At 45.4% G+C, this 25,736-nt stretch overlaps 1 protein-coding gene across 1 annotated transcript in view; it reads right to left on the minus strand.

Annotated features, from left to right (window-relative positions):
• Positions 1–5,208: 5,208 nt before the first annotated feature.
• Positions 5,209–25,736, minus strand: part of col27a1b (collagen, type XXVII, alpha 1b) — a 112,063-nt gene continuing 91,535 nt past the window's right edge. The window contains exons 48-60 of the mRNA XM_079815247.1: positions 25,594–25,701; positions 17,534–17,587; positions 16,703–16,765; positions 16,555–16,608; positions 16,421–16,456; positions 14,626–14,643; positions 14,489–14,524; positions 14,341–14,367; positions 12,339–12,401; positions 7,966–8,134; positions 7,649–7,758; positions 7,243–7,461; positions 5,209–6,973 (exon numbers count right to left, since the gene is read on the minus strand). Of these exons, the coding sequence (XP_079671373.1) occupies positions 6,827–6,973; positions 7,243–7,461; positions 7,649–7,758; positions 7,966–8,134; positions 12,339–12,401; positions 14,341–14,367; positions 14,489–14,524; positions 14,626–14,643; positions 16,421–16,456; positions 16,555–16,608; positions 16,703–16,765; positions 17,534–17,587; positions 25,594–25,701 (1,104 nt within the window). The 3' untranslated portion in view covers positions 5,209–6,826. The remainder of the gene's footprint in view (positions 6,974–7,242; positions 7,462–7,648; positions 7,759–7,965; positions 8,135–12,338; positions 12,402–14,340; positions 14,368–14,488; positions 14,525–14,625; positions 14,644–16,420; positions 16,457–16,554; positions 16,609–16,702; positions 16,766–17,533; positions 17,588–25,593; positions 25,702–25,736) is intronic.

Here is a 25,736-nt window from a genome sequence, read left to right on the forward strand (position 1 = left end):
TTTCACGGCGACCCAAATAAATCTCAAAAAGAGCTTTTTCTCTGTAAACAATGTGCCCACTTCACAGTATGCACCCCTACACTCAAGCACCCCCCAAACAGCTCACGCGCTGTCCTGTGCCATAAATGTAATGCGCGCTTCACGAGCCCAGGCCTGGCAGGCCATCCCCGGTATATCAAATTGGGTGTTGAACATAATAAAACGAGGTTACTCGCTACAGTTCGCTCGCAGACCCCCGCGCTTTCGCGCCGTGGTCGAAACCTCAGTGAAAAGCAGCGTGAGTCACATGCTCCGCGCCGAGGTATCGAAACTGTTAGAAAAGGGAGCGGTGGAAACCGTGCACCCGACACAAAGTGAGTCAGGCTTTTACAGTCGCTACTTTCTCGTCCCAAAAAAGGATGGTGGCCTCAGGCCCATCCTAGATCTCAGACATCTGAACAAAGCGCTCATGACTCGCTCGTTCAAGATGCTGACAGTGAAACAAATCCTCACGCACATTTGCCAGGGGGATTGGTTTTTCACAGTCGACCTGAAAGATGCATACTTTCACATTCAGATAGCACCCCGTCACAGGCCATTCTTGAGATTCGCCTTCGAGGGTCAGGCTTATCAATACACAGTCCTGCCATTCGGGTTATCCCAGGCGCCTCGCACTTTTACGAAGTGCATGGACGCAGCCATAGCCCCACTGAGGCTAAAAGGCATGAGGATACTCAACTACCTCGACGATTGGCTTGTCATAGCCCAATCAGAGGCACAGTTGACGATACACAAGTCCTGGCTCCTCAACCATCTAGAATGTTTGGGTCTCAGGATCAATATCGCCAAGAGCTCAATGTCTCCCAACCAGAATGTATCTTTTCTGGGTACAGTCATAGACTCAATACAGATGAGAGCGCGGCTTATGTCACAGCGCGCCCTCTATATTCAGAACATGTCGGCGTCATTCAAAGCTGACGTGTACGTTCCTCTCAAAGGTTTTCAGAGGATGTTAGGTCTTATGGCCTCGGCATCGGCGGTTCTCAAACTGGGTCTATTACCAACGCTGGCTAAATTCCCGCGTTCCGGCTCGCGTGTGGCGATCAGGCCAGTTTCGCATCAAAGTGAACCACAGCTGTGTAAAAGCTCTGGCTCCATGGAAGGCGACCCCCTGGTATCAGACAGGTGTTATGATGGGTACAGTTACGAAACGGAAAGTGGTTTTGACAGACGCGTCCAACCTAGGTTGGGGCGCCCTGCATGAGGGCAAGCCAGTCTCTGGCCAGTGGGCAACTTCAGAGAAAAGGCTGCATATAAACTGTCTAGAGATGAAAGCGGTCATCCTATCGCTGAGAGCTTTTCTTCCGTACATAAAGGGTCACCACGTCCTGGTCCGAACGGACAACATGTCAGTGGTATCCTATATAAATTGCCAGGGCGGTCTAAAATCAGGCTACATTCCATGGCGAAACACCTCCTTTTATGGGCAGAGCACTTCCTGAGCTCCCTGAGAGCGGCTCACGTGCCAGGTATCCTGAATCAGGGTCCGGATATGTTATCCAGAGGCGGTATTACCCCCGGAGAGTGGTCTCTTCACCCGCAGACACTTCAGTTGATTTGGAGCACCTTCAGTGAAGCGAAAGTAGATCTTTTCGCCTCAGAAGACAATGCTCACTGCCCAATATTTTTCTCCAAACGCAGAGATGCGCTGGCCCATGCCTGGCCCAATTTCCCTCTGTATGCTTTTCCTCAGATCGCGATGTTGCCAAAGACCATCAAAAAGATCAGGGAAACCGAATCCACAGTGCTTTTAATAGCCCCGTTGTGGAAAAATCAGATATGGGTCTCCGAACTGACTCTCATGTCAGACACAGCCCCATGGCCGATTCCGCTGAGGAAAGACCTACTCACGCAGGCGAGAGGGAAAATCTGGCATCCCCGTCCCGAACTATGGGCCCTCCACGTATGGCCCATCAACCAATACCCGCGAACCTTTCTGAAAGAGTTCTGAATACAATTTCTGAAGCTAGAGCACCCACAACCAGGCGGCTCTATGCACTGAAATGGTCGGTATTCTCTAACTGGTGTACAGCACGAAACCTTGACGCACACTCGTGCGAGGTGGCAGAAGTGCTTGCCTTCCTTCAAGAGCTAATGGACGCGGGTTGTTCCCCCTCCACGCTCAAAGTATACGTTGCCGCCATAGCAGCTTATCACGCTCAGGTTGCGGGACAATCACTGGGGAAAAGCGAACTTATTGTACGCTTTCTTAAAGGGGCCAGAAGACTGAACCTGCCTCGCCCCCCCTCAGTCCCTATATGGGACCTTGCCACAGTGTTAGAAGCTATGAAGGGCTCCACCTTTGAACCGCTTCAGTCTGTGAGCATAAAGCACCTCTCACTGAAAACCGATTTTCTGCTGGCACTGGCCTCAGTTAAGCGAGTGGGCGATTTACACGCACTCTCCGCGAGTGCTTCCTGTCTTGAGTTTGGGCCTAACGACTCCAGGGTCGTCCTCAAGCCTAGGCATGGTTATGTTCCTAAAGTGCTTTCTACTCCCTTTAGGGCACAGGTCATTTCTCTTTCGGCCCTGCCCGCGTCGCAAGACGAAAAAGACGCAAATCTGCTCTGCCCAGTTAGAGCACTGAGACTGTATTTAGAGCGCTCCGCCCCTTTCAGGCAATCGGAACAGCTCTTTGTGTGCTTCGGTGGCCGCACTAAAGGTTTTGCTGTCACGAAGCAGAGACTGTCACACTGGATAGTGGACGATATCTCAATGGCTTATAAGTCTAAAGATCTAATTTGCCCTATAGGTATTAAAGCCCATTCTACCAGAGGCATGGCCTCGTCGTGGGCATGGTCATGTAGCATACCGCTGGAAGATATCTGTGCGGCGGCAGGCTGGGCCTCTCCATCCACTTTTATCAGATTTTATAAACTGGAAGTCCCCGCTCTAGAAGCTGGGATTCTCTCCATTTAATAGGTATTGGCTGTCATTATTAACTAGACCCGATTTTCTTCCGTTCTCCCTGTTATTCATATATGAACAGTTTTCACAAGCATGTGTTATACTACATAACTATAAGGCCCGACTATGTCCGGTCATAGTTCTATAATCATATGGCCCGATTCTATCCGGCATATATACTCATTATGAGGCCCACTTTGTTGGTCTCCCTGTGACTCAATGTTACCCATCTTATGTGCCTCAGGCCAGTTTGGGTCGGTTAAGCACGCACGGCGTTTTAAATTGGGTTCCCATACGCAATATGAGAGACCTCTCGAAAGGGAACGTACTTGGTTACTCGCGTAACCTCGGTTCCCTGAGAGAGAGAACGAGTATTGCGTAACGCGCCGTGCTTGTGCTTCTCAGGGTACCGCTTCAGTCGATTTTAAACCTGAATTCCTATGGCAGAACACGTTTTTTTATAGCCTCAAGTATGCTAATTCTAGCGACCTTGTTCGGCGGGATTTTCTAGCGACCCCTATTGGTTCGCTCTCTCAGCCGCCTCGCCATAGGTTCCTGCAGTTGCCGCAGCACAGCCAATCAGCGCGCAGCTCACGCTGTTCTATCTGCTGTGCAGCCGCACTGCGTTTTACATAGACACTTTATAGAATAAAGTTTTGCTTTGAGAAATTACTACTGTAGTAATTAAATATTTGCTTAGTTATCCCCAAAGCTTGCTCTATTTTGCTGTTGATCATTAAACCGTTACACTGCCTCAGAAGGGTGCTTGAAATCAGTTTCACGAGGTTTGCGCGTAATCACTGATTGCAGAGTCATTGCCTGATAGGGCAAGTCGGCTGCATATGTTTTCGGATGCAACTTTTGGCTGCGTCCAAAATCTTAAAAATGCTGCCTTTGGAGCTTTCAAGGTAGGAAGGCATCACGTCTGAATCCAATGTTAACTTCACTTCCTGTCTCCTGAGATACCTTCATCTGATTGATTTTTTGAAGGCAGCATAGATGTATCCTTCACTGCCTTTGATATCCCAAAATCCTGTGTGTCCCATTCCATGACAGTTAAGCTAAAACAGAAAGATGGCTTCTGAAAGTTGCGGTTAGTGATCAGCATTTGTGTAGCCTAAATATAAAATGTTTTTGACGAAAATACTATTGTAGTAATTGAATATTCCAACGCAATCTCACAGCAATTCGTACATATTTTACCAGGTGGCTAAATCGTACGACCTCACTCGTACATTTTTGTACAATTTGTCTAGACCTCAGTGATGGGTAGGTTTAGGAGCGAGGTTTGAGGTGGTCATTCCTGATGACGCTTTTTGAAAAATCATACAAATTTGTACAAGTGAGGTCGGATGAATTTGTACGAATTAGCCACCTCCTAAAATACATACAAACTGCTGTGAGATTGGGATGGAATATTTACTTAGTTATCCCCAAAGCTTGCTCTAATAGATCATTAAACCATTAATGATCATTAAACAATTAAGAGAGGCAACAAGTTAGCTACCTAAGATGTCAGACGCAGCTAATGGCGTCAAGGCTGTATTGTGATTGGTTGTCAAGACACATGTGATCCAAGTTAGCCGTTATACTTTCTCCAATGGTAGAGTCAGCTGGCAATAATAAGGCCATCTCTAGTTGAGGGTACATCGGTTATCCAGACGTTATTGCGGTGCATTGTGAGATTGCATTATTGCGGTCCACTATGGTTTCGGACATCACTACAAATGGCTTTACCTTCAAATAGTGCCTATTTAATGGTATATGCGGGCAATCTCTGATATATCCATGGTCTAGTAAGTGCACGTGGCTTTGTCACACGTTTCCGCCCCCACGTTCATGGAAAAAAAAAAATGTTATCTCAGAGAAAAATATTTTTGTCTTACATTTCATAATGAACTCGGAAAAGCTCAGTGCAGACTCATTTTTCGTCCGTTCTTTTTGTGAATTGGAATGTGTGCAAAGGATTGTGGGTGATTAAAAGCTGCGAAGTATACACTTGATGAATCTTTCAAAATGAGCCGAATGAAGGACACGAAATGATGGCTGACTTGCCAGCCAAGATATGCAGCCTTTCGATTGAGAAGCACCCCCAAGAGGTGGTGTGTCCATTTCCCAATGAGTCCAGTGCGCATATTTTTTTTTAATTGGCTCATGGTCAATCTGAACTCATCATATGGTCAAGAGTGTCATTGATAGTTGTTTCACTGATAAAACAACAGCATACAGGGTTGGAACAAAACGAGGGTGGGAATGAACATTGCCAGCACGTTTTCATCATTCTTTATTTATTGGAACGGCCAAAACCACTTCAGACAGACAGATATAAGGGCTGCTGTCCTCCATACTTATATTTCTGTGGTATCAATGTGGTTTTATTTACACAAAACTGAAATCTTTGTACTTTGGTTTCTGCTGGAGGTAATGTAAAAATATTCATTATAAGAATATCCACCTCTTTCTCTGAAATCACAACATGCATTACAGTGAGACCTCAAATTTACACATACAAAGAACAGATATTTAACAACCCCTTGTGGCAAGATAAGATGGCTCCTGACAGTTTTGATCAAAACAGCAGAAATATTTCACAAGAATTTCCTACATAACTCTTTTTTGGGCACAGATATTGATATAATTAGCTCACCATGATGTCAAAGCTGTTGCTCATGATAAACCTTATATAGTGGAAGATTCTAGTGCTCTCATTTTGATCAGCAACAGCAATATTACAACTCAGGTTTGTTATTTGTACACACACCTCAACAAAGACACAAAAATCAGTAATTTTAACAGAGCAGAGCATATTTTCCATGTCAAACAATTCCTTCTGCAGTCAGATAGGGCGTATGCAATTGCAAATATGTACTTAATGATGGACAGGCCTACAGCTGAATGATAAAAAGCACAATGCTTTATGACAACACCATGTCTGCTATAATAAAAGAGTTCTTGAGCCTTTAAAGTTCAAACATTTGTACAAATAAGGCATAATAGAAGATTAAGAATATTTTTGGCTGGTAAAAAAGAGACTTGGCTGGTAACTTTCCTTTTAAAAAATGCATACAAAAATATTCCCTTTCAAGATATAAAGGCACTTAAGTTAAAAACATTTGACGGAAACATAAATCTAACCACAGGAGTTAAATGCATGTGAATCCATTTCTTTAAAACTTTCTGTCCCAAAACACCCAAAAATTAGAGATGGGAGGTAGATGTTTAACATGTTACTTTTCAAGTCTGGATTCACCTTGACTCATACTCTGGCTATGAATGAATGCATATGTGTGTATGTGCACGTGTGACCCACAGATATACAAACAGAAGTACACACGACAATGAACCTGAATTGAATGATATGAATGACAGTAAACCTCACTTACTTAGAACAGCCAAACAGAAGATTCATCTTTTAAAAACAATCTGTTCATTCTCTATTGCACTTTACAGAAAATATACATACACACACATGTACATGTATAAATACACATGATTATGTATAACTATAGAATACAAAATAAGTACTTAATTACAAATAAATGTTAAGCTCCTTATAGCTTGTCCAAAAGGGATCATGTGCGAAAAACACAATGGTGAATAAATTAGGACTTTGAACAGAGTTTAATAAGCGCCTCTAACCACATATCCAGGCCTTGTTTTGCTCTGAAAAGACAGCATCTGTCATCTCAAACTGCTTGCATAAGAAATCTTGTTTTCTCCAAAGCTGCTCTAGATTCCTCTTTCCTCATGTTTCAAGGCTGAGGTCCATGCTTGAGAGGAGAGGTACAAAACTCAGGCAAGTTTTGTTGGTCTCTAGGATAAGAGAAGCTCTGTAATCCTGTTGATCAGGGGTATTTTAAGGCGTCCATTGTTGCTTTCTTTATAAAAAGCATACAGGGCCCACCTCCAGGTGGTAATGTGAGCCTGGTTTAGTGCTGGGCAAGTTGTAGACATCCACAATGGGCAGTAAGTTTGGGTCCTGTGTCCGGAAAATGAACTGTGCCTGATGCCATCGGCCATCTGTGATCTGAGAGCATAAAGCGTGGAAGGATCAGTTGCAATAATTAGGTATCCTAATAATTTTTACTTTGTTTATACTTTGCCAAACAGCACTATTATGCAACACCAGGGGTGCACCAATTGCAGCCTTTGATTTGATAATCACACAAAGCTATATCACGATTATTACACAGTCCCATTTATATACTTTAATTTTAGCTTTCCATCAGCTCACAAACTCCCTGCAGTTTCCACACAAACCCTCATTTGGAAAACCCTGCATTACTTTATGCATACCCAGCACTCATCCTTTATCAGATCAGGCTCGATGAATCCCCCAGACTCGATTATCTGTCCGTTCCAGGCTTTAAAGTACACTGCACTAGAGGAAGGCGTTTTGGATTCCCCTGCTGCCCAAACAGAGATGTTCAGGCAGTGGATGGTGATGATCTGCACAGCCTCTGAGCTCAGGAGGTGGATGAAGTTCATCTGGATCAGACTCACTCCAGTCTCCAACTTTAGGAAAGAAATAACGGTATAATCGATAAATTAGAACAAGGGGGAAGAAATGCTGACAGACTTTCAATTTTGAGTGAACTATTCTGTAGAGAAATGGACACAAAATCAGAGGTTCCTGAAATATGGCCATTTAAATTATTATGGTGATTATGTTATTATTATATTGGTTGCCAGTTTTAAAGACCTTGGACACAGCGACTGGTTTAAGGCAGGTTTGACCACCGTTGGTGAAGTTGCACATCGCTTCAATATTGTCAGAGGAGCAGCCCAGGTTAGGATCTATCCAATAAGTGCCTTTGGTGAAGAAAAAGGATAAAAATAAAATGAATGAGTCCATTCCTATCCTATTCATTCCTATAACACATGACAAACTACAATTGCAATTGGCTATTAGCTACCTTTAATATTTTACATAATTGGTTTTGTTTAAATTCAAATTTAGCTATAGTGAACGTCGCTGAGCTAAAACAATGAAATTCACAATGAATATAATGTCCTCACCATCATTCAACTTCTGCTCACATTCAAACAGATCTCTGCACATTCTGGCTGGATTCTCCTGCGTGCCCAGAGGGTTTTTGATGCTGTGGATCAGGGTGCTGAGGTAGTGAAGAGTCTTAAAGATCTCGGTTCCCTGGTCCAGCATTGGAAGGTCAGTATCTTGATATATCTGTGAAATGGAATGAAACATGTTAAGATGGTCTGTGATGTTTTGCTGACTACCTGTGACTAGGAGGGCTTTTACACTGGGCACGTTTGCTGAGGTCTGAATCCGAGAGCAATTGCTGCTATGAGGCAAGCAAGTACTGGTCCATACAGACCACACTGCGGCCGCTGCGTACATCAACCATCAAGGTGGTCTACACTCCCGTCGCATGTCACAACTCGCCCGCCATCTCCTCCTATGGAGTCAGAAGCATCTGAGGTCGCTCCGTGCCATTCATATACCAGGCCTGCTCAATCATGCAGCCGACGAGCTCACAGCTCACAGGATGCAGGATGAGGAGCAGGTCTTGCTAGTTGCTCCTTGCTGGACCAACTGGACCTGGTTCCCAGAACTAGTACTGCTTGCGACAGCACCTCCGACATGCACCCTGGTGCATTCCTCTGAGAAAGGACCTTTTTTTCTCAGAGACGGGGCACCCTATGGCACCCGCGTCCAGACCTCTGGAATCTCCACATCTGTTCTCTGGACGGTACGTGGAGGACTTAGGTGACCTACCCCTAGCGGTGGTAGACATCACTTTTGCGAGAACGCCCTCTATGAGGCAGGCTTACGCTTTAAAGTGGAACCTGTTTGTCAAGTGGTGCTCTTCGAACCGGGAAGACCCCCAAAGATGCCTGATCAGAACTGCGCTTTCCTTCCTGCAAGAGGGGTTAGAGCGAAGACTGTCTCCCTCCACCCTGAAAGTGCATGCTGCCACAATTGTTGCACATCACAATGTAGTTGAAGGTAAAGCATGACCTAAGGAAAGCATGACCTGGGCTGCATTTCCCGATAACGTTGTCTCTTATCGCGCTATGAAGACTCTAAAGGTATAACTTAACTAAAGGTATACCACTTCTAGGCGTGTTCCCCGAACTAAACCTTAGGAGGTTGCTTAAGGTATACCTTCTGAAGTGCGACGTTAGCAGGCGCTGTCCATGGCGAATTAGTTTATCAATGGCTCAAAAATCGATTATTCACTCTATGCAGGGGCTGTTTAACTGCATTATGTGAGAAAGCGGTGTTTTTTATAATAGAAGCACTTCAGAAATAGTTGAAATTACATTTATCAGGATGCGTGAGATCATATAAATATAATCCAAATTGCAAACTAAATCCAACAGTGGATATTGTAAATAATTGTTCGGATTGTGCGAACCCGCAACCTCTCATGCCCAAACGTATCAACCCACTACACTGGCAGTATGCCATTTATATTATCATAATATATTTTGCCATAGTCTTAATTTACTCCACAAGCAGAGTTGATTGCCCACATCACATTATTGGTAAATCACTCATTTCTGTTATTGGATGACCTACTCAATAAAGGCGCAACACGCGAAAGATAAATCAACAGCTACAGCGGAGAAAAAAGAAAGAAAGAGAAGAGCGCCAACAGCTGAATATCGGGGCTGAGCTCCGTCATGTTTGTCTTGACAAAGTCGGACCAACAAGATCTAAAAGCTGCTGAATTCACTGCCATGGCAGGCAAAATTAATTTTGAATTGCAGCTTTTGATATGGTAGCCAGGGGACTAAAGTTTTCACGGATGAAATAGTGCACATAGAAATGGCTCCGCGGACGGTGCCGTCTTTGATTTAAAACTATTTGCTGTATCGCTGCCATAGTTTGACCAAACTCCCCTCTACAATCATTCCTTTAAAATAGACTCCATAATGGTTTGCCAGCTGATATACCTTTGGATAATATAGGCTAATTATAAAGCAAACAGCCATCAGTGTAATGACAATAGTATTATTTGCCTGAAAACAATTAAATTAGCAGAATCATATACGTAAAGACTGAGATGTAAAGAAACAGTGGTGGCCACTATCGGAATGAACTGTCAATAGTGATAAGGTATAGCTAAGTGCTCCAAACCAACCTTACGAACGAATGTCTTACAGAAGGTATTCTTAACTAAGATCGTTTCGAGAAACACTTATTAACGATAAGATACACCTTAAGGTATAACTTAAGAACGACGTAGTGTTAAGAAGGTTTTCGGGAAATCCAGCCCTGATCATCAGGTTCCTGAGGGCAGCGAGAAGGTTAAACAATCCTCGCTCTCACTTAATACCCTCTTGGAACTTTTCTCTGGTGCTTATGGCACTGCAGAGAGTGCCATCAAACCACTGCAGTCAGCTGAGTTAAAAATTATGTAATTGAAGACAGTACTCCTGACTGCATTGGCTTCCATCAGCGTTTTCGGTTTGTGCCTTGAATTCGGCCAGACTAACTCTCACATTGTCCTGAGACCCCGGCCCAGATACGTGCCCAAGGTTCCTACTACTCCCTTCAAGCGCTGCCCCCAGAGGAGGCAGACCCAGCCCTAGCTTTGCTCTGTCCTGTCGCTGTTTTGCGCCTGTACATGGATAGAACGCAGAGCTTCAGGACCTCAGATCAGCTCGTTGTCTGTTGCAGAGGTCAGCAGAAGGGAAAGTCTGTCTCCAAGCAGAGGACGGCCCACTGGATAGTGGATGTCATCGCCTTGGCATATCAAACCCAAGGTGTGCCCTGCCCACTTGGGTTGAGAGCTCACTCTACCAGGCGCCTTGCTGACAGTTATATGTAGAACTGCGGGCTGGGCGACACCTAACACGTTCGCTAGATTATATAGCCTTTGTGTAGAGCCAGTATCCTCCCGTGTGCTCACCACAAGTAGCCAGTAAGACTGGAGAAATGTCAAAACCTTTAATCATTGATATGGACTGGATACAACTGATACATTAAATTGTCTTTAATTTATGAGTTGAATACTTTTGAATTAAAATAACATTAAAGGAACACTCCACTATTTTTGAAAATAGGATCATTTTCAAACTCCCCAGGAGTTAAACAGTTGAGTTTTACCATTTTCGAATCCATTCAGCCAATTCAATGATTTAAGTTAAGCTATGGTATTTATGCTAAGCTATGCTAAAGTTGGTAGCACTTTTAGCATAGCTTAGCATAAATAATTGAATCTGATTAGAGCGTTTGCATCTCCCTCAAAAATGTACTAAAGAGTTTCAATATTTTTCCTATTTAAAACTTGACTCTTCTCTAGTTACATCATGTACTAAGACCGACGGAAAATGAAAAGTTGCGATTTTCTAGGCGATATGGCTAGGAACTATACTCTTCATTTCTGCGTAATAAGAGTGAGATGCTAATGGTCTAATCAGATTCAATGAAATATGCTAAGCTATGTTAAAAGTGCTACCGCCAGACCAGGAGATTGGCTGAATGGATTCGAAAACGGTTTAACTCTAGGGGAGTTGGAAAATGAGCCTATTTTCAAAAATAGTGGAGTGTTCCTTTAAAGGGGCTATATGTAGAAATCATGTTATTAGTGAAACTGGTGGCTGTTAAGTGAACTGCAGTTTTTTGTTCTTCGCTTATAATTAAAACGAAACAGGCTGAGTTCACTGCTTTGAGGTCATGTTAATTTGGTACGGTCAGTGATATCGCAAACTAAAACTAAGCTCTAACCAAGCCTGCCGCACTCGTGTTAAAAACTAAAGCCAAAACGTCTCGATTGCCCACAGGTGGTTGGTCCCAGTATAGGTCATAACCCCCGCCCCTCTGTGTATTCAAATGGACGCGAGACAAGCTAAACAATCAAATTAAACTTCATATAATTTTTTCTCAAAGTTGGTTTCTGTCATTTTATGCCGTTTTTATCACACTGATTTAATTTCAAGTGTTCGTTTTAAATAAGTTTGGTTTTAGTTAGTTATTTGATGCTATATAAACGTGGAGTGTGAGGTCATGATTGACGGCTGAGATTGATGGCTTCTCTGAGTGAAGTCGTCACTGAGGCACCAACTAACTTTTTTCGGGATTTTTGGGAGGAGAATGGTAGGAGGAGACTTAATTTCTAAATTTCCATAACTGTTTATTTCACACCGACATAGTGATTTGTTCTGCATCTGCGAGAGTGTGGGCAGGCTTTTGATATCGCGGCTCTACTTCCTGCCCTCTACTGCGCAGACTCCGGTCCCAAGGTCACTAATGTGCAGACTCTGTCCCAAATCTGCACAAGATGTCAGTGCCATATTCGGACCTCTGGCGGCTTCACTTTTCTTCAGCGGAAGAGAATGAAATCGCGTCATCCATATTTTTTACGGTCTATGCTCTAACACAGAAGCTTTTACACATTTTGAACACTATTGGCACCTACCTCAGACCTTAATGCAGAACGGGGATCAAAAACATGTGAAGGAGCACCAAGAGCCTCATTTTCCTAAGAGAAAACAAAGTAGAGTAAAACTATAAAGGAAGGTAAACATTACAATGATTTAAGAGAAAAGAGTCTTTATTTTCAAACACAATATGTGGTGTATCGACTATCATGTAGGTGAGAGTGCTTTTATTTTAGGTGAACAAAGCGGCATTTGAAGGATAGGGACTATCCTATGGCTACATTTACAGGTAGCTCATAACAGCAGTCCAGACTAGAATGAAACTCATGAAACTTTGCACACGCGTCAGAAGTGGCGATATACGTCTGATATGGGTTTCAGAATTAGGTGTGGCAAAATGGCTCAATAGCGCCACCTACAAAATGTAAATTAAGAGCCGTTCACGCTACGTTTCACATACAAATATGAAATTCGGTAGACACATGTAACAGCCCAATGCCAACAAAAAAAGTCCCTGGGAGCAAAATCTGAAAACCCAACAGGAAGTGAGATTTTTTGAATTTTCCCAAATTTTTAGCAGTTTTTGCCATTTCCAGACATTGTACTTTAATGAACTCCTCCCATAGATTTAATCAAATCAACATCATATTTGGTCTGTCTAATCTTAAGGCCTTGGTGATGTTAAATTTCAAAGATCCTGAGTTTCCGCTGAACGGCGTGTTCGTGGCGGCCTGACAAAATCTGATGTTTCGCCATGAAACAGGAAGCTGTTGTAAGTCAGGCATACAATGTCCAACCTGCCCTAGACTTCAGATGTTTGAGAAAAGTCCTGCCCTGAACACTACATGGCAATATTCAGTTAGAGTAATAGCGCCACCCACTGGCAACAGGAAGGGACGTGTTTAACACTGTGATGCACTACTAGCAACATACTAAAATATGCAATTGAGTACTAAACATGCTACATATTAGAAACTTTCTAAAACATGCTAGCAACACTTAGTGGAGTGCTAAAGCATGCTATTATGGTCATGAAACAGAAATTTGCTGTAACTCAATCATACAATATCCTATCTGCCTCAAATTTCACATGTTTGATAAGTGCCCTGGCCTGAAGACATCTACATGCCAACATTTAGTTATAGTCATAGTGCCACCAGCTGGTAGCAGGAAGTGTGCCAAATACAAATGACTGACGTAGTCCTCCTATTTTTATATACTTAAATGCATTGCCCTAGACTGGGTAAACCCAGCCTGATCTGCCGGCGATTTGACACAGACTGGCTTATCCACCTGGCGTGCTATTGGCGGGTTTAACACGATGACGGATAGAGAAGCGATGGGTCGTTGCCCATTGATCACGCCTCTTGAGGTCTGATTGGTTGAAGGACTATCCAATTGCGTACAGAGTCATTTAATTTATGCTTGTTTATCACGCCTCTTGTGCAGTAGAAAATACATAGCAGACTCCCCAGACCAATGTTCAATCTTAAATTGAGCTTGTTCTGGTGATAGCCAGACAAGCATTGCCCAGCATGCTCTTTTGATTTGCCGATGAGACACATTTACAACATAGTGTTGTAAAAATGCATTTTTTACACTTATGCTTTATTTACACAATTTTATTTTAAATACTTTGCACTTTAAAATAAACGTTTTAAATGTCCGTTTAGTAGTCCCCATGTAACAGATGACCATTTTATTGTGGTGCTTCTAATTAAGTGATAAAAGTAGTTGCAAATACAAATAGCAAAATACAGTATATAAACGTTTTCCTAATAAATTATATGTATTATCTAATTAATTTAACTTACAATGGAACGTTTTCTGCAAATTTTTGTGATTTTTGGGTCATGAGTTTCTGAACATGATGAAAGATGGGATATGCTTAGCCTCAAAAGCCGATCAGAAGCAAATTTAGTGTGCATTAAGGGCACTGAGCTTTGGAATTTATCAGACAATCTTGTGCACTTACTTCCTGTCATATTCACACGCTCTCAAACTGACAAAGATACCTTAATATATTCTGGGCATACTTACATGAGAAAAAGATATACTGGGAAGCCCCTATAAACCAATGAGAGATGAAGAAACAAAGCACTGATTACTATGAGCTTCAGCTAAATGTTAAACTCAAGCATGACACATACTATTCATTTGTTTGTTAGAATGCATCAAGACTACTTACTGGAGGTCCAGGTGGTCCACGAGGACCTGGAGGTCCCTAAAGGGTGGTGAAAAGAAAATGTTTATGTTGGTTAAATAGTAGCACTTAATTGATCTAAATATACAGTAGTAACATTGAAGGACATTGGGGAAACATACCCTGGGTCCATGAGCACCCTATTTAAAACAAAAGGAGAAACACAAAAATGTTACTTTCAGTGGGGAACTCTTTTCAACCATGAATTCACTCCCTACTAATCTGAATGTAGCTTAAAAGTGTCTCAGGCCAAGTCTCATTCCACTCTTTATTTCCATATAGTGTGAATCAGTTCATCATGAACATAAATGATTCATTTACCTGCAACACAAGTTACAAGATTGTTTCTGCATCTTCTTAGTCTGTGTTTTGATCAGGAGATTCAGTACACTTTCAGAAGATGCTTTAATTCTTTTCAGAAGAATTGCGGTACGCTTTCAATTATTGAATTAAATCTCTACAAGTGAATGTTTGAGTGCATTTATCACACTGGAGAGCTGCTTTACAATAAAAATTGAAGTTGTAATTCTAATTGAAAGCGACAATGACAGTTTTTAATACCGTAAAGCTGCTTGCTTTAAAGCAATCTATTGCATAAAGTGCTATATAAATAAACATGACTCGAATGGACTGCCAAATTGCAGAGCTTGTGCAAACATATCCACATCCGTATGATTAGATGCTTTATTAACTGCTGTTTTCTCACTGCTGTCATGTGTGTTGTATTATTTTGTTATTGAGAGAAAAGCACCCAGCACATATTTACACAGTAACTCTTTCCAAGTTATCGCTTGGCGCTATTACGCATCTTCTGAAAGTGTACTGAATCTCTTGTCTGGCTAGCACCAGACCAAGCTCAATTTAAGATTGAACATTGGTCTGGGGAGTCTGCTCTGTATTTTCTACTGCACACGCGAGCATAAATGCGCATAAATTAAATGACTCTGTACGCAATTGGATAGTCCTTCAACCAATCAGACCACAAGAGGCGTGATAAACAAGCATAATTCAAATGACTCTGTATGCAATTGGATAGTCCTTCAACCAATCAGACCACAAGAGGCGTGATAAACAGGCAACGACCCATCGCTTCTCTATCCGTCATCGTGATGCTCCAATAGCGGGCCAGGTGGATAAGCCAGTCTGTGATTGGTTCCCGCAAAAGTGTAACAGAAGCAGTAGAAATGAATGTACGGGTTTCCAGACTGAGTTGCCGGGCGAAATCAAATCGCTGGCAGATCAGACTGGGTTTACCCAGTCTACTGAATCTCCTGATAAAAACACAGACTAAGGAGATGCAGAAACAAGCGATAGCATATATGTAATCATATGCATTATGTAAAATAATGCGACCATCAACATTAAACAGCATATAAATCAAAACTGCCTAATGTTACTGAATAAAATGTCAACCCAGGATAAGTTACAGAACTGTGCAAGCTTAGATGAATGTAGTCTGACAAAAACACATTTTCTCAGCTTTTAGCTCAATATGTTGCTTTTTTATGTTGATAATATTAATATATATTTCTCTTTTGTTTAAAAGCAGAGGGTCTGTTCTTTCTTTTGATACATTGCATTATTCAGATATACAACAAAATATTCTGGGGGCCATGAAATTTTGTGATTATGATCAAAAACTCCGACGGGAAACAGCCAACTTTAAAAAAAAAATGCTGGCAGGGAAAGAGTTAATCTAAATGCCACTCCCAACAGTTTGAGCGGCGTCGAGATGTGTACTAACATTATACTGCTGCAAGAGTATTTCAACTTCTTTTTACCCCTTAGAAAAGAATGAAAAATAACTTTGCTACGATAGATCCGGAAGCAAGATTATTCCAATGTCAATGCCAGACTAAAACAGGATTATATAGGAACCATACATATTAGAAGTACAGCATTCCAAAGAATTCTTACCATTTCCCCTCTATTTCCTTTGTCTCCTTGAGGTCCCTAATACAAAGAGAGGAAGAGAAGGATATTTTTTTTCGATTATGCACCCAATTAGACACCACCTATGAAACATCTTGTGTGATTCAGATCATACATACTGGGTTACCACTCGGCCCAATGATACCAACAGCTCCAATGGCTCCTTGCATCCCCTTAAAAGAAGAAACACCTACAGTAGTTGCTGATCAAGAACTCTTCATCCATCTCATTGTGTGTTTTCAGAACAGTTCTCACAGTGGTACCTACCAGTAAACCCTGAGGACCCTTTGGGCCCTGGATGCCCACAGGGCCAAAGTCTCCGGGTGGCCCCTGTGAATGATAGAAACACTTTAGGAGGTCAAAACTGTTTGACCTTAAACTGACACAAATGTCATCACAAAGCTTTTGGTTGTACTGTGTGACTAGAGCTCTCAAAGCTGCTTAAAGAAGCTATTTTCCATCTTAAGCTACAGTGCTTCTACAGCTGTAATGAAATGCTACAGTAGATTGCATTGTTTTCTTGAAGGGTTAGCATTAAAATGAGAAGTAAACAATTACTGCTTGCCTAATAAATTGGATTCTGATGAATCACATAAAGGTGTTTTCTCTTTTCAGACTGTTAATTAATCACAAGACTAGTCACTGGTTTTATGTAAGCATTATCAAATATTTTTAAGCACCTAACAGCTTTACTTTGTGAAATAGATTTGATATGTGGTAAAATCTACTATTTTCAGCTTCTTTGGTAAAAAAAATAAAATCAAGGAAATCATGTCAGATACTCAGAATAAAGAGGACATCATTTTACTAGAAAAACTAGAAAAATATAGGAAGGGACTTGATTTGAATTCTTGTTGTGGTCTCTATATGGCAGATGGTTGGAGGGAAAGGGGCTTGGTAATACCAGTTAAAAAGGATGTGGAAGAAATTATTACATTTTGAAGAAAGATTATGAAGACAACTTTTTTTTTTTTTTTTTTTTACATGCACAGATAATTCACAATATTACCAGCCACACATATAAATACATGTAAACATGGTAAATTTGTATAAAAATGTGAATTTATATGATAACAGTGGTGCATTGAGTGAGTTTACCTTTGGTCCGAACATCCCAAGAACCCCAGGAAATCCCTGTTGACCAGTATCACCCTAAAGAAAAATGTAAACAGAACAGAAGCAGAAACAGTTTGTGACAATAAGTGTTAAAGAAATGTCACTGTCATTTATTCATTAGCTGTTAAATAGACTGAAAACATGTATATACGCTACTGTTCAAAAGTTGATGGCCAGTAAGATTTTTTTTTTTTTTTAACTAACATTAACGTCTCGGTTACATATGTAACCCTCGTTCCCTGAAGGAGGGAACGGAGACGTACGTCGGAACTGACCGACGAATTGGGATCTGATCTCAGAGACCAATCTACTTCGAGTGTATTAAAAACGAGCCAATGGAGATTGGCATGCGATCCACGCATTCCACGCACCGCCCCGCAGCGCGGGTATAAATAAGGAAGTGGAATGCTTGATCATTGCTTTTTTCTGCTGAGGAGCCGAACTAGTGACTCGGCCCCCTAGCGGAAGCACAGCACCTGGCGACGGGACGTACGTCTCCGTTCCCTCCTTCAGGGAACGAGGGTTACATACGTAACCGAGACGTTCCCTTTCAGTCGGTCACGTTCGACGTACGTCGGAACTGACCGACGAATTGGGATCCCTACCAAAACGCCAGGGCGCTGGCCCTTCCAGCGTCCTGCTTGAGCGCACTGGACCGTCTTAGATGGTACGGAAGTCAGGGCTCCAAGCAGGGAGGTCAGTCACTGCTGTTTCTGCAAGACCCACCCAGTGTGACTATTGGATAACGCTGGGAAAGCGTGCCCGTCTCGGGAGATGGTACGCTGCTGAGCCACGTCCTTCAGTGGAAGGATTGGTGGCAGAATACGCATAAGGACTAACCTGGCAGGGTAGTGCAACATATGGCAGTCTCTGGGGTGGTTCCAACCTGGTTCCAGGGGGGAAAGAACACGCCCAGAGACGACAGAGCGGGCTCTGTCAAGGGAAAGACACGGGGCTAGCCGAGTAGGGTAGCTGGTACCGTGGAAGATTACACATATGGGGTAGCCGTGAGGGGACCGCTACATATGGAACCCAGCCTACACACACGTTTCACAAGCATACGGGTGCAGGCCTGGCGTCAGACGGCCACAACGTCTGACACCGCAGGGGTGACGGAGGAGCTCGACAGGGTTAGCCGTTTCTGTGGAACACAACTGGAGAAAATAGACGCACGTATCCGGCCCAGAGGGCGGGAGTGGCGTTGCAAGCCGACACTTAGAACGGGCACTTAGCGCTACTGGCCACTGGGGGCGAGGATGCGGGAAGATACCGGCTCTACACGGAGGCTATAGAATCTAGCGAACGTGTTAGGTGTCGCCCAGCCCGCAGCTCTACATATATCTGTCAGCGAGGCGCCTTGAGCCAGCGCCCAGGAAGAAGCAACACTCCTTGTTGAGTGTGCTCGCAACCCGAACGGGCAAGGAACGTCTTGGGACTGGTAAGCCAAGACGATAGCATCCACTATCCAGTGGGCTAACCTCTGCTTGGAGACAGCCTTTCCCTTCTGCTGGCCTCCGTAACAGACGAAGAGTTGCTCTGAGGTCCGAAAGCTTTGAGTCCGGTCGACGTAAGCGCGAAGAGCGCGGACGGGACATAGCAAAGCCTGGGCTGGGTCTGCCTCCTCCGAAGGCAGCGCTTGCAGGTTCACTACCTGGTCCCGGAAGGGAGTGGTAGGAACCTTGGGCACGTATCCAGGCCGGGGTCTCAGGACAGCGTGAGGGTTGGCCGGCCCAAATTCTAGGCACGATTCGTTGACCGAAAGTGCATGCAGGTCCCCTACCCTCTTGATGGAGGCCAATGCCGTCAGAAGCGCTGTCTTCATTGACAGGATTTTATGCTCCACAGACTGCAAAGGCTCAAAAGGGAGGGCTCTGAAGTGCTCTGAGCACTAGAGCCAAGTCCCAAGAGGGTAACGAGTTTGTACGAGGAGGATTTAGCCTCCTCGCACTTCTGAGGAACCTGGCGATTAGGTCGTGCTTTCCCAAGGACTTACCTTCGACTGCGTCGTGATACAGCGCTATTGCTGCGACATACACTTTGAGGGTGGAGGGAGACAGCCTTCGCTCCAGCCCGTCTTGCAGGAAAGAAAGCACGACACTAACCGAACACCTTCGGGGGTCTTCCCGGTGGGAAGAGCACCATTCAACGAACAGGTTCCACTTCAAAGCGTAGAGGCGCCTCGTAGAGGGGGCTCTAGCAGAAGAGATGGTGTCCACCACTGCCTGTGGTAGACCACCTAGAACCTCCGCATCCCGTCCAGGGACCAGACATGGAGTTTCCAGAGGTCTGGACGCGGGTGCCATAGAGTGCCCCGTCCCTGAGAAAGAAGGTCCCTCCTCAGGGGAATCGGCCAAGGAGGGGCTGTCGCGAGGAGAGTTAGTTCTGGGAACCAGGTCTGGTTGGGCCAGTAGGGCGCAACTAACAAGACCTGCTCCTCGTCCTCCCTGACCTTGCACAGGGTCTGTGCAAGAAGGCTCACTGGGGGAAACGCATATTTGCGCAGGTCCCGGAGCCAGCTGTGCGCCAGTGCATCCGTGCCGAGGGTTCCCCCGGTCAGGGAATAGTACCACTGGCAATGGGTCGAGTCCGGAGAGGCAAACAGGTCTACCTGTGCGGCTCCGAAGAGGTCCCATATCAGCTGGACCGCCTAGGGATGGAGTCGCCACTCCCCCGGAGGTGTCGACTGGCGAGAGAGCTCGTCGGCTGTCTGGTTCAGCGCACCTGGGATGTGAATGGCACGAAGCGACCTCAGATGCTTCTGACTCCAAAGGAGGAGGTGGCGGGCGAGTTGGAACATGCAACGGGAGCGTAGACCACCCTGACGGTTGATGTACGCAACGGCCGCAGTGCTGTCCGTACGGACCAGTACATGCTTGCCACGTAGCGGCCCCTTGAGGCGGCGCAGTGCCAAGTGTACCGCTAACAACTCGAGGCAATTGATATGCCAATGCAATTGAGGTCCCGTCCACAGACCTGAAACTGCATGCCCGTTGTACGTGGCCCCCCAGCCCGTGGAGGAGGCATCCGTGAAGAGCACAGCATGCCTGGACACTTGTTCTAAGGGCACCCCGGCCCGGAGAAACGAAGCGTCGGACCATGGGCTGAAAGTTTGGCGGCAGTGAGGAGTCACTGGGACCCAGTACTGACCGCTCTGCCACGCCCACCTCGGGACTCGGCCATGAAGCCAGTGTTGAAGCGGTCTCATATGAAGCAATCCGAGCGGCGTTACCGCGGCTGCAGATGCCATATGCCCCAGGAGCCTCTGAACAAATTTCAGTGGAACCGCTGTCCTGCTCTTGAACGAATTCAAGCAGTTCAACACCGACCGGACCCGCTCTTCCGTGAGGCGCGCAGTCTGGCTGACCGAATCCAACTCCATACCGAGATAAGAGATCCTCTGTGTGGGACAGAGTTTGCTCTTCTCCCGGTTGACCCGAAGGCCCAACAGGCTGAGGTGACTGAGCACCATGTCCCTGTGTTCGCACAACTGCTCCCGAGACTGGGCGAGTATGAGCCAGTCGTCGAGATAGTTGAGGATGCGAATGCCGCGTTCTCTGAGTGGAACAATGGCTGCCTCCGCGACTTTCGTGAAGACGCGAGGCGACAGGGACAGCCCGAAGGGTAGGACTTTGTACTGATATGCCTTCCCCTCGAACGCAAAACGTAGGAACGGTCTGTGTCGAGGAAGGATAGAGACATGAAAGTACGCATCCTTCAGGTCGATCGCTGCGAACCAATCTTGGGGACGGATGCATTCGAAAATGCGTTTCTGCGTTAGCATCCGGAACGGGAGCTTGTGCAGGGCCCGATTCAGGATACGCAGGTCCAAGATTGGCCGTAACCCACCCCTTTTCTTGGGTACAATGAAGTAGGGGCTGTAGAACCCCGCCTTCATATCGGCTGGAGGAACCGGCTCGACCGCGTCCTTCGGCAGTAGGACATCGATCTCTGACCGCAAGACCTGGGCATCGCTGCTCCGCACGGAGGTGAAGAGGATGCCCCTGTACTTGGGAGGCCGGTGAGCGAACTGAATCGCGTAGCCGAGTCTGATGGTACGGATGAGCCAGCGAGACGGCCTGGGGAGCTGAAGCCAAGCCCCCAGAGACCGTACAAGCGGGACCAACGGCACCACAGACGTACCCGGGGTGGGGCAGCGAGGAGGAATAGACAGACCCGACTCGGGAGGCCAGGAGGCGGCCTGGAGTGTTGTCTGCACATTCCAGGGTGGGGCAGAGTGTGGGTGAGAAGGCCCGGGGGCGTTCTCGGTGCCCACGCTGCTGCCCCCTGGCGAGGGGGAGAGGGGAGGAAAGGAGTGGCAAGGCCCGGGGGCGACGCACACTGCCAACCTGGCCCTCTTGGGGCCCAGGGAAAATGGAAACTGCTCTTTTATTGAAAATGTGGGTACCGCTGGACTCCGGAGAGCCAGCGGCAGAGATGTTGTACCAGTGAGGGCCCCCCGGTCCTCCTCCGGGGGGTGGGGGAGGGATGCGGACATCATCTCCCTCAGAGCAGCTCCCGTCTTCCCTGGGCTGCCCGTCTCAGGGCCGCTTCCCCTTGCGCTTGCCGGCCGGTTTAGCGGGGCCCTGAGCGGGTTGGGCGCCTCCCTTACGTCCGGCACCCTGTTTTCCCGATGGAGGCTGCAGCTTGGGTTTCGCAGGGGCGGAGGCGGAGACAGGGGGACGCCCTCGGCGGCGAGCAGGCGGAGGTGCTGCTGGCGACAACTGGGTGGAGGCAGCAGCGGGTCGTCGGGGCAGGATGTTCTTAATGGCCTCCGTCTGCTTCTGGGCCACCGAGAACTGCTGGGCGAAGCTCTCGATGGCGTCGCCGAAGAGGCCGGCCTGACAGACAGGGGCGTTGAGAAACTGGACCTTGTCGGAATCACGCATGTCTGCCAGGTTCAGCCACAGGTGGCGTTCCTGGACCACTAGTGTGGACATCGCCCGACCCAGGGAGCGTGCAGTGACTTTCGTCGCCCGGAGAGCGAGGTCCGTCGCCGCACGCAGTTCCTGCATAACACCCTGGTCGGAAATGGAAGCTTCAGCTTAAGTTCTGCCAGGAAGACTTAATCACTTCGTCACTTATTAATTTCATCTCTATCCAATCACGTCTTCATATTTCTGTATAAAAGTCGTACTTACACATGTTTGAGTTCGCAGATGCCGATGCGACAACAACCTCCACCCTCCCCACCACCACCAGGATGGTTCCGTCCATACCTCTAAAGGGGGGTCGGCTGCGCCCCTGCCTTCATCTTCAGGCAGGGATATGCTGATCCGCTACCCTCGGATTACAAACTATGGACGGGGCCTACGCCAAAACTTTATTATGCTTGCTGGGCTGTCAATAAATGTATGCTTCATTCATCATTCTATCTCCGAGTCTTTCTGGTAGAACTACCCTCGTGCAATTCCTTTAGCGCTTTGGCCTGGTGGACCTGCAGGAGCGCCATGGCATGCAGAGATGATGCGGCTTCCCCGCAGGCGGTGTAAGCCCTGCCCGTGAGACCGGACGAGAACTTACACGCCCGGGAGGGGAGACGCGGGGCACCCCGCCAGTCTGCAGCGGTCTTGGGACACAGCTGCATCGCCACAGACCGCTCGACTGGGGGGATTCCCACGTAGCCCTTAGCCGCACCACCATCGAGGATAGTGAGGACGGAGGAGTCAGTCGACCGTGAGCGAGCGTTGTAAGGCGCTACCCACGACTTCGTGATCTCCTGATGCACTTCCGGGAAGAAAGGAACCGGGGCGGGGCGCTGAGAACCAGCACGGGCCGTCCCGAGAAACCAATCGTCCAACCGCGAGGGTTCGGGACACGGTGGAGGGTTCCACTCGAGCCCGACACACGCGGCGGCCCGGGAAAGCATAGCCGTAAGCTCTGGGTCGGACTCGGGCAACGCTGTCACACCCGAAGGGGGCAGCGCAGCCGAATCTTCATCCTCAGAGCCCATTAGCTCGTCCCCCGATGCTGCAAACGACATCATGTCCTCAGCCGGAGCCCCAAAAGAAACGACTGGAACCCCCCGAGGGGGGCCAGCGCGCTCTTCTGAAAGCTCCACCGGCGCAGCGGAGGGGGGAGGGGCCCGAGGAGCCATTTGACCCGTCGGGGAAGCCCTCACACTAACCCTCAGGTCCCCACCAAGGCCATCAGCCAAAGTAGCAGCCCTCTGCTTTGCAGCGGGAGGACCACTAGATCGGGGGATGCGCAATGGTGCTCCACCCCTTTCGAGGTATTGGAGTCTGGACCGTAAAACTGCGATGGTCATGTTCCCGCAGTGGAACTCCCGTCAAATCACCCATGATAGTGACCAGCCGAGAGTGAGAGACATGCGCGCTTTATGAAAGGGGGTTGTTGCTGGTTACTGTATGATGACTGAAATCGAGAAATTGCCTTAAACAATTACTAAAAATAAACTGCAGAATATTACATTTTCTAATACACGCACAAATGGTACGTATTCTGTTAGCGCTGCACGAGCTCGTGGTGCCATCTGCTGGAAACACTTCATTTAGCTTGATTGTTTGCAAAGTGCATTAGGCATTAACCGATCGTCACTGCTCTGTCCCTTACATCATTTTCGCTTTGCATGTAAATGCATTAACCGGCTTTCTGTCAGCTTATTAAAGTGCATATTTTAATGTCGTGTTCTTACATGACGATTTAACATTTTAGTCCATGTACATAGCAAATAACTTTAATAAAGCAAAAATAATCAGGGGTGAAAATTGTGAGTTACTCGAAGTGTATTCTTTTTACAGAGAAAACATCCATTGAAATTAAAGCAGTACATGCATCTTGAAAAGAAAGAACTATCTTTTTTTAATGTAAAATTGTTAATGTACAACGCTTTGCAACCTTTTTTAATTAACCCGCAAGAAAACCTCTACAGAATGGTTGTCATAAATGTTACCAGATTATTGGTTGCTTTCTCAAATATAACATAGCTGTATTTTCAGTGCTAGCAGTCAAAAATAGAAATATTGAAATACTGTTGGTGATCTCTTGTTTTTTAGTTTTTTTTCTTACTGAGAATCATTCATAAAAGAGTAAGCTACATTTTTAATTTACAGGATATAAGGTGGAACAACATTCATAACTACTCACTACTCATTGTTCTTGAGTACTTTTAAAAGGGCTACTTTTTATTCCTACTTTGAGTAGTATTTGGGACAGGTACTTTTACTCTACTAGCACTAAATTTTTTGACAAGTAACAGTACTTTTACTTGAGTATGCTTTTTCAGTACTCTTTACACCACTGCCAAAGACTAATCATATTAATTACCGTTATGTGTCTGACGCCGAGAGCGAAACATAAAACGCATTACCATTCTGATAGGCATAAATCAACTTGTAGATGAGCCTGTTTAAATATATATGGCTGAATTAAACCAGTATTTCCACTAGCCATTGTGCAGCGTTTGCTACAGTAAAGTTGAACGAGTGGATCAGCTATTATGTGCTGGTGTGAGTGAGAGGCATATTTAAATATGCCATTTTGGTGATCAAAAAGTTTAAAGGGATAAAATTATTGACTACAGGGGAGCTTAAATAGATCAAATGTAAAAAAAGTAAATACAATTTTAAAAATACAAATCAAAATGCTGTCCTTTTGCACTTTCTATTCATCAAAGAATCCTGAAAATAACGTATATCAGTTCCCACAAATATATTAAGCACAACCATTTTTCATCAGTGATAATAATGAGAAATGTTTTTACTGTATTTTTGATCAAATAAATGCAGCCTAGGTGAGCATTGAGACTTCTTTCAAAAAAAAAAAAAACTCCGAACCCAAACCGTTGAATGGTAGGGTACAGTATATCATGCAGGCAGGTGCACTGTTAAAAAGTCAAAATGCTCTAATTGTCCAGTCAGAATCAAGTATTTCAGAGAGTTGTGTAAGAAGTTACTGCCTGATTGCAGCAATTATGTTTGATTTTAAGAGGTTCATCATTGAATCAATCTGACATCATTGGAGCAACATTTGTTGGTGTGTTTGTCATATTTGCAATGGATCGATAATAGAGAAGCGATACTCACAGGTTGCCCTTTGACCCCTCGGTCACCTTGTTTTCCAGGAAACCCCATTCCTCCATTAAATCCTCTTTTGCCTGGAGTCCCAGTTTCGCCAGGGATGCCCCTGTCACCCTAAGTCACAACAAAGTGACAAGCTAAAACCAGCT

Source organism: Gobio gobio, assembly GCF_949357685.1.
Source record: "Gobio gobio genome assembly, chromosome: 4".
Taxonomy (NCBI): Eukaryota; Metazoa; Chordata; class Actinopteri; order Cypriniformes; family Gobionidae; genus Gobio; species Gobio gobio.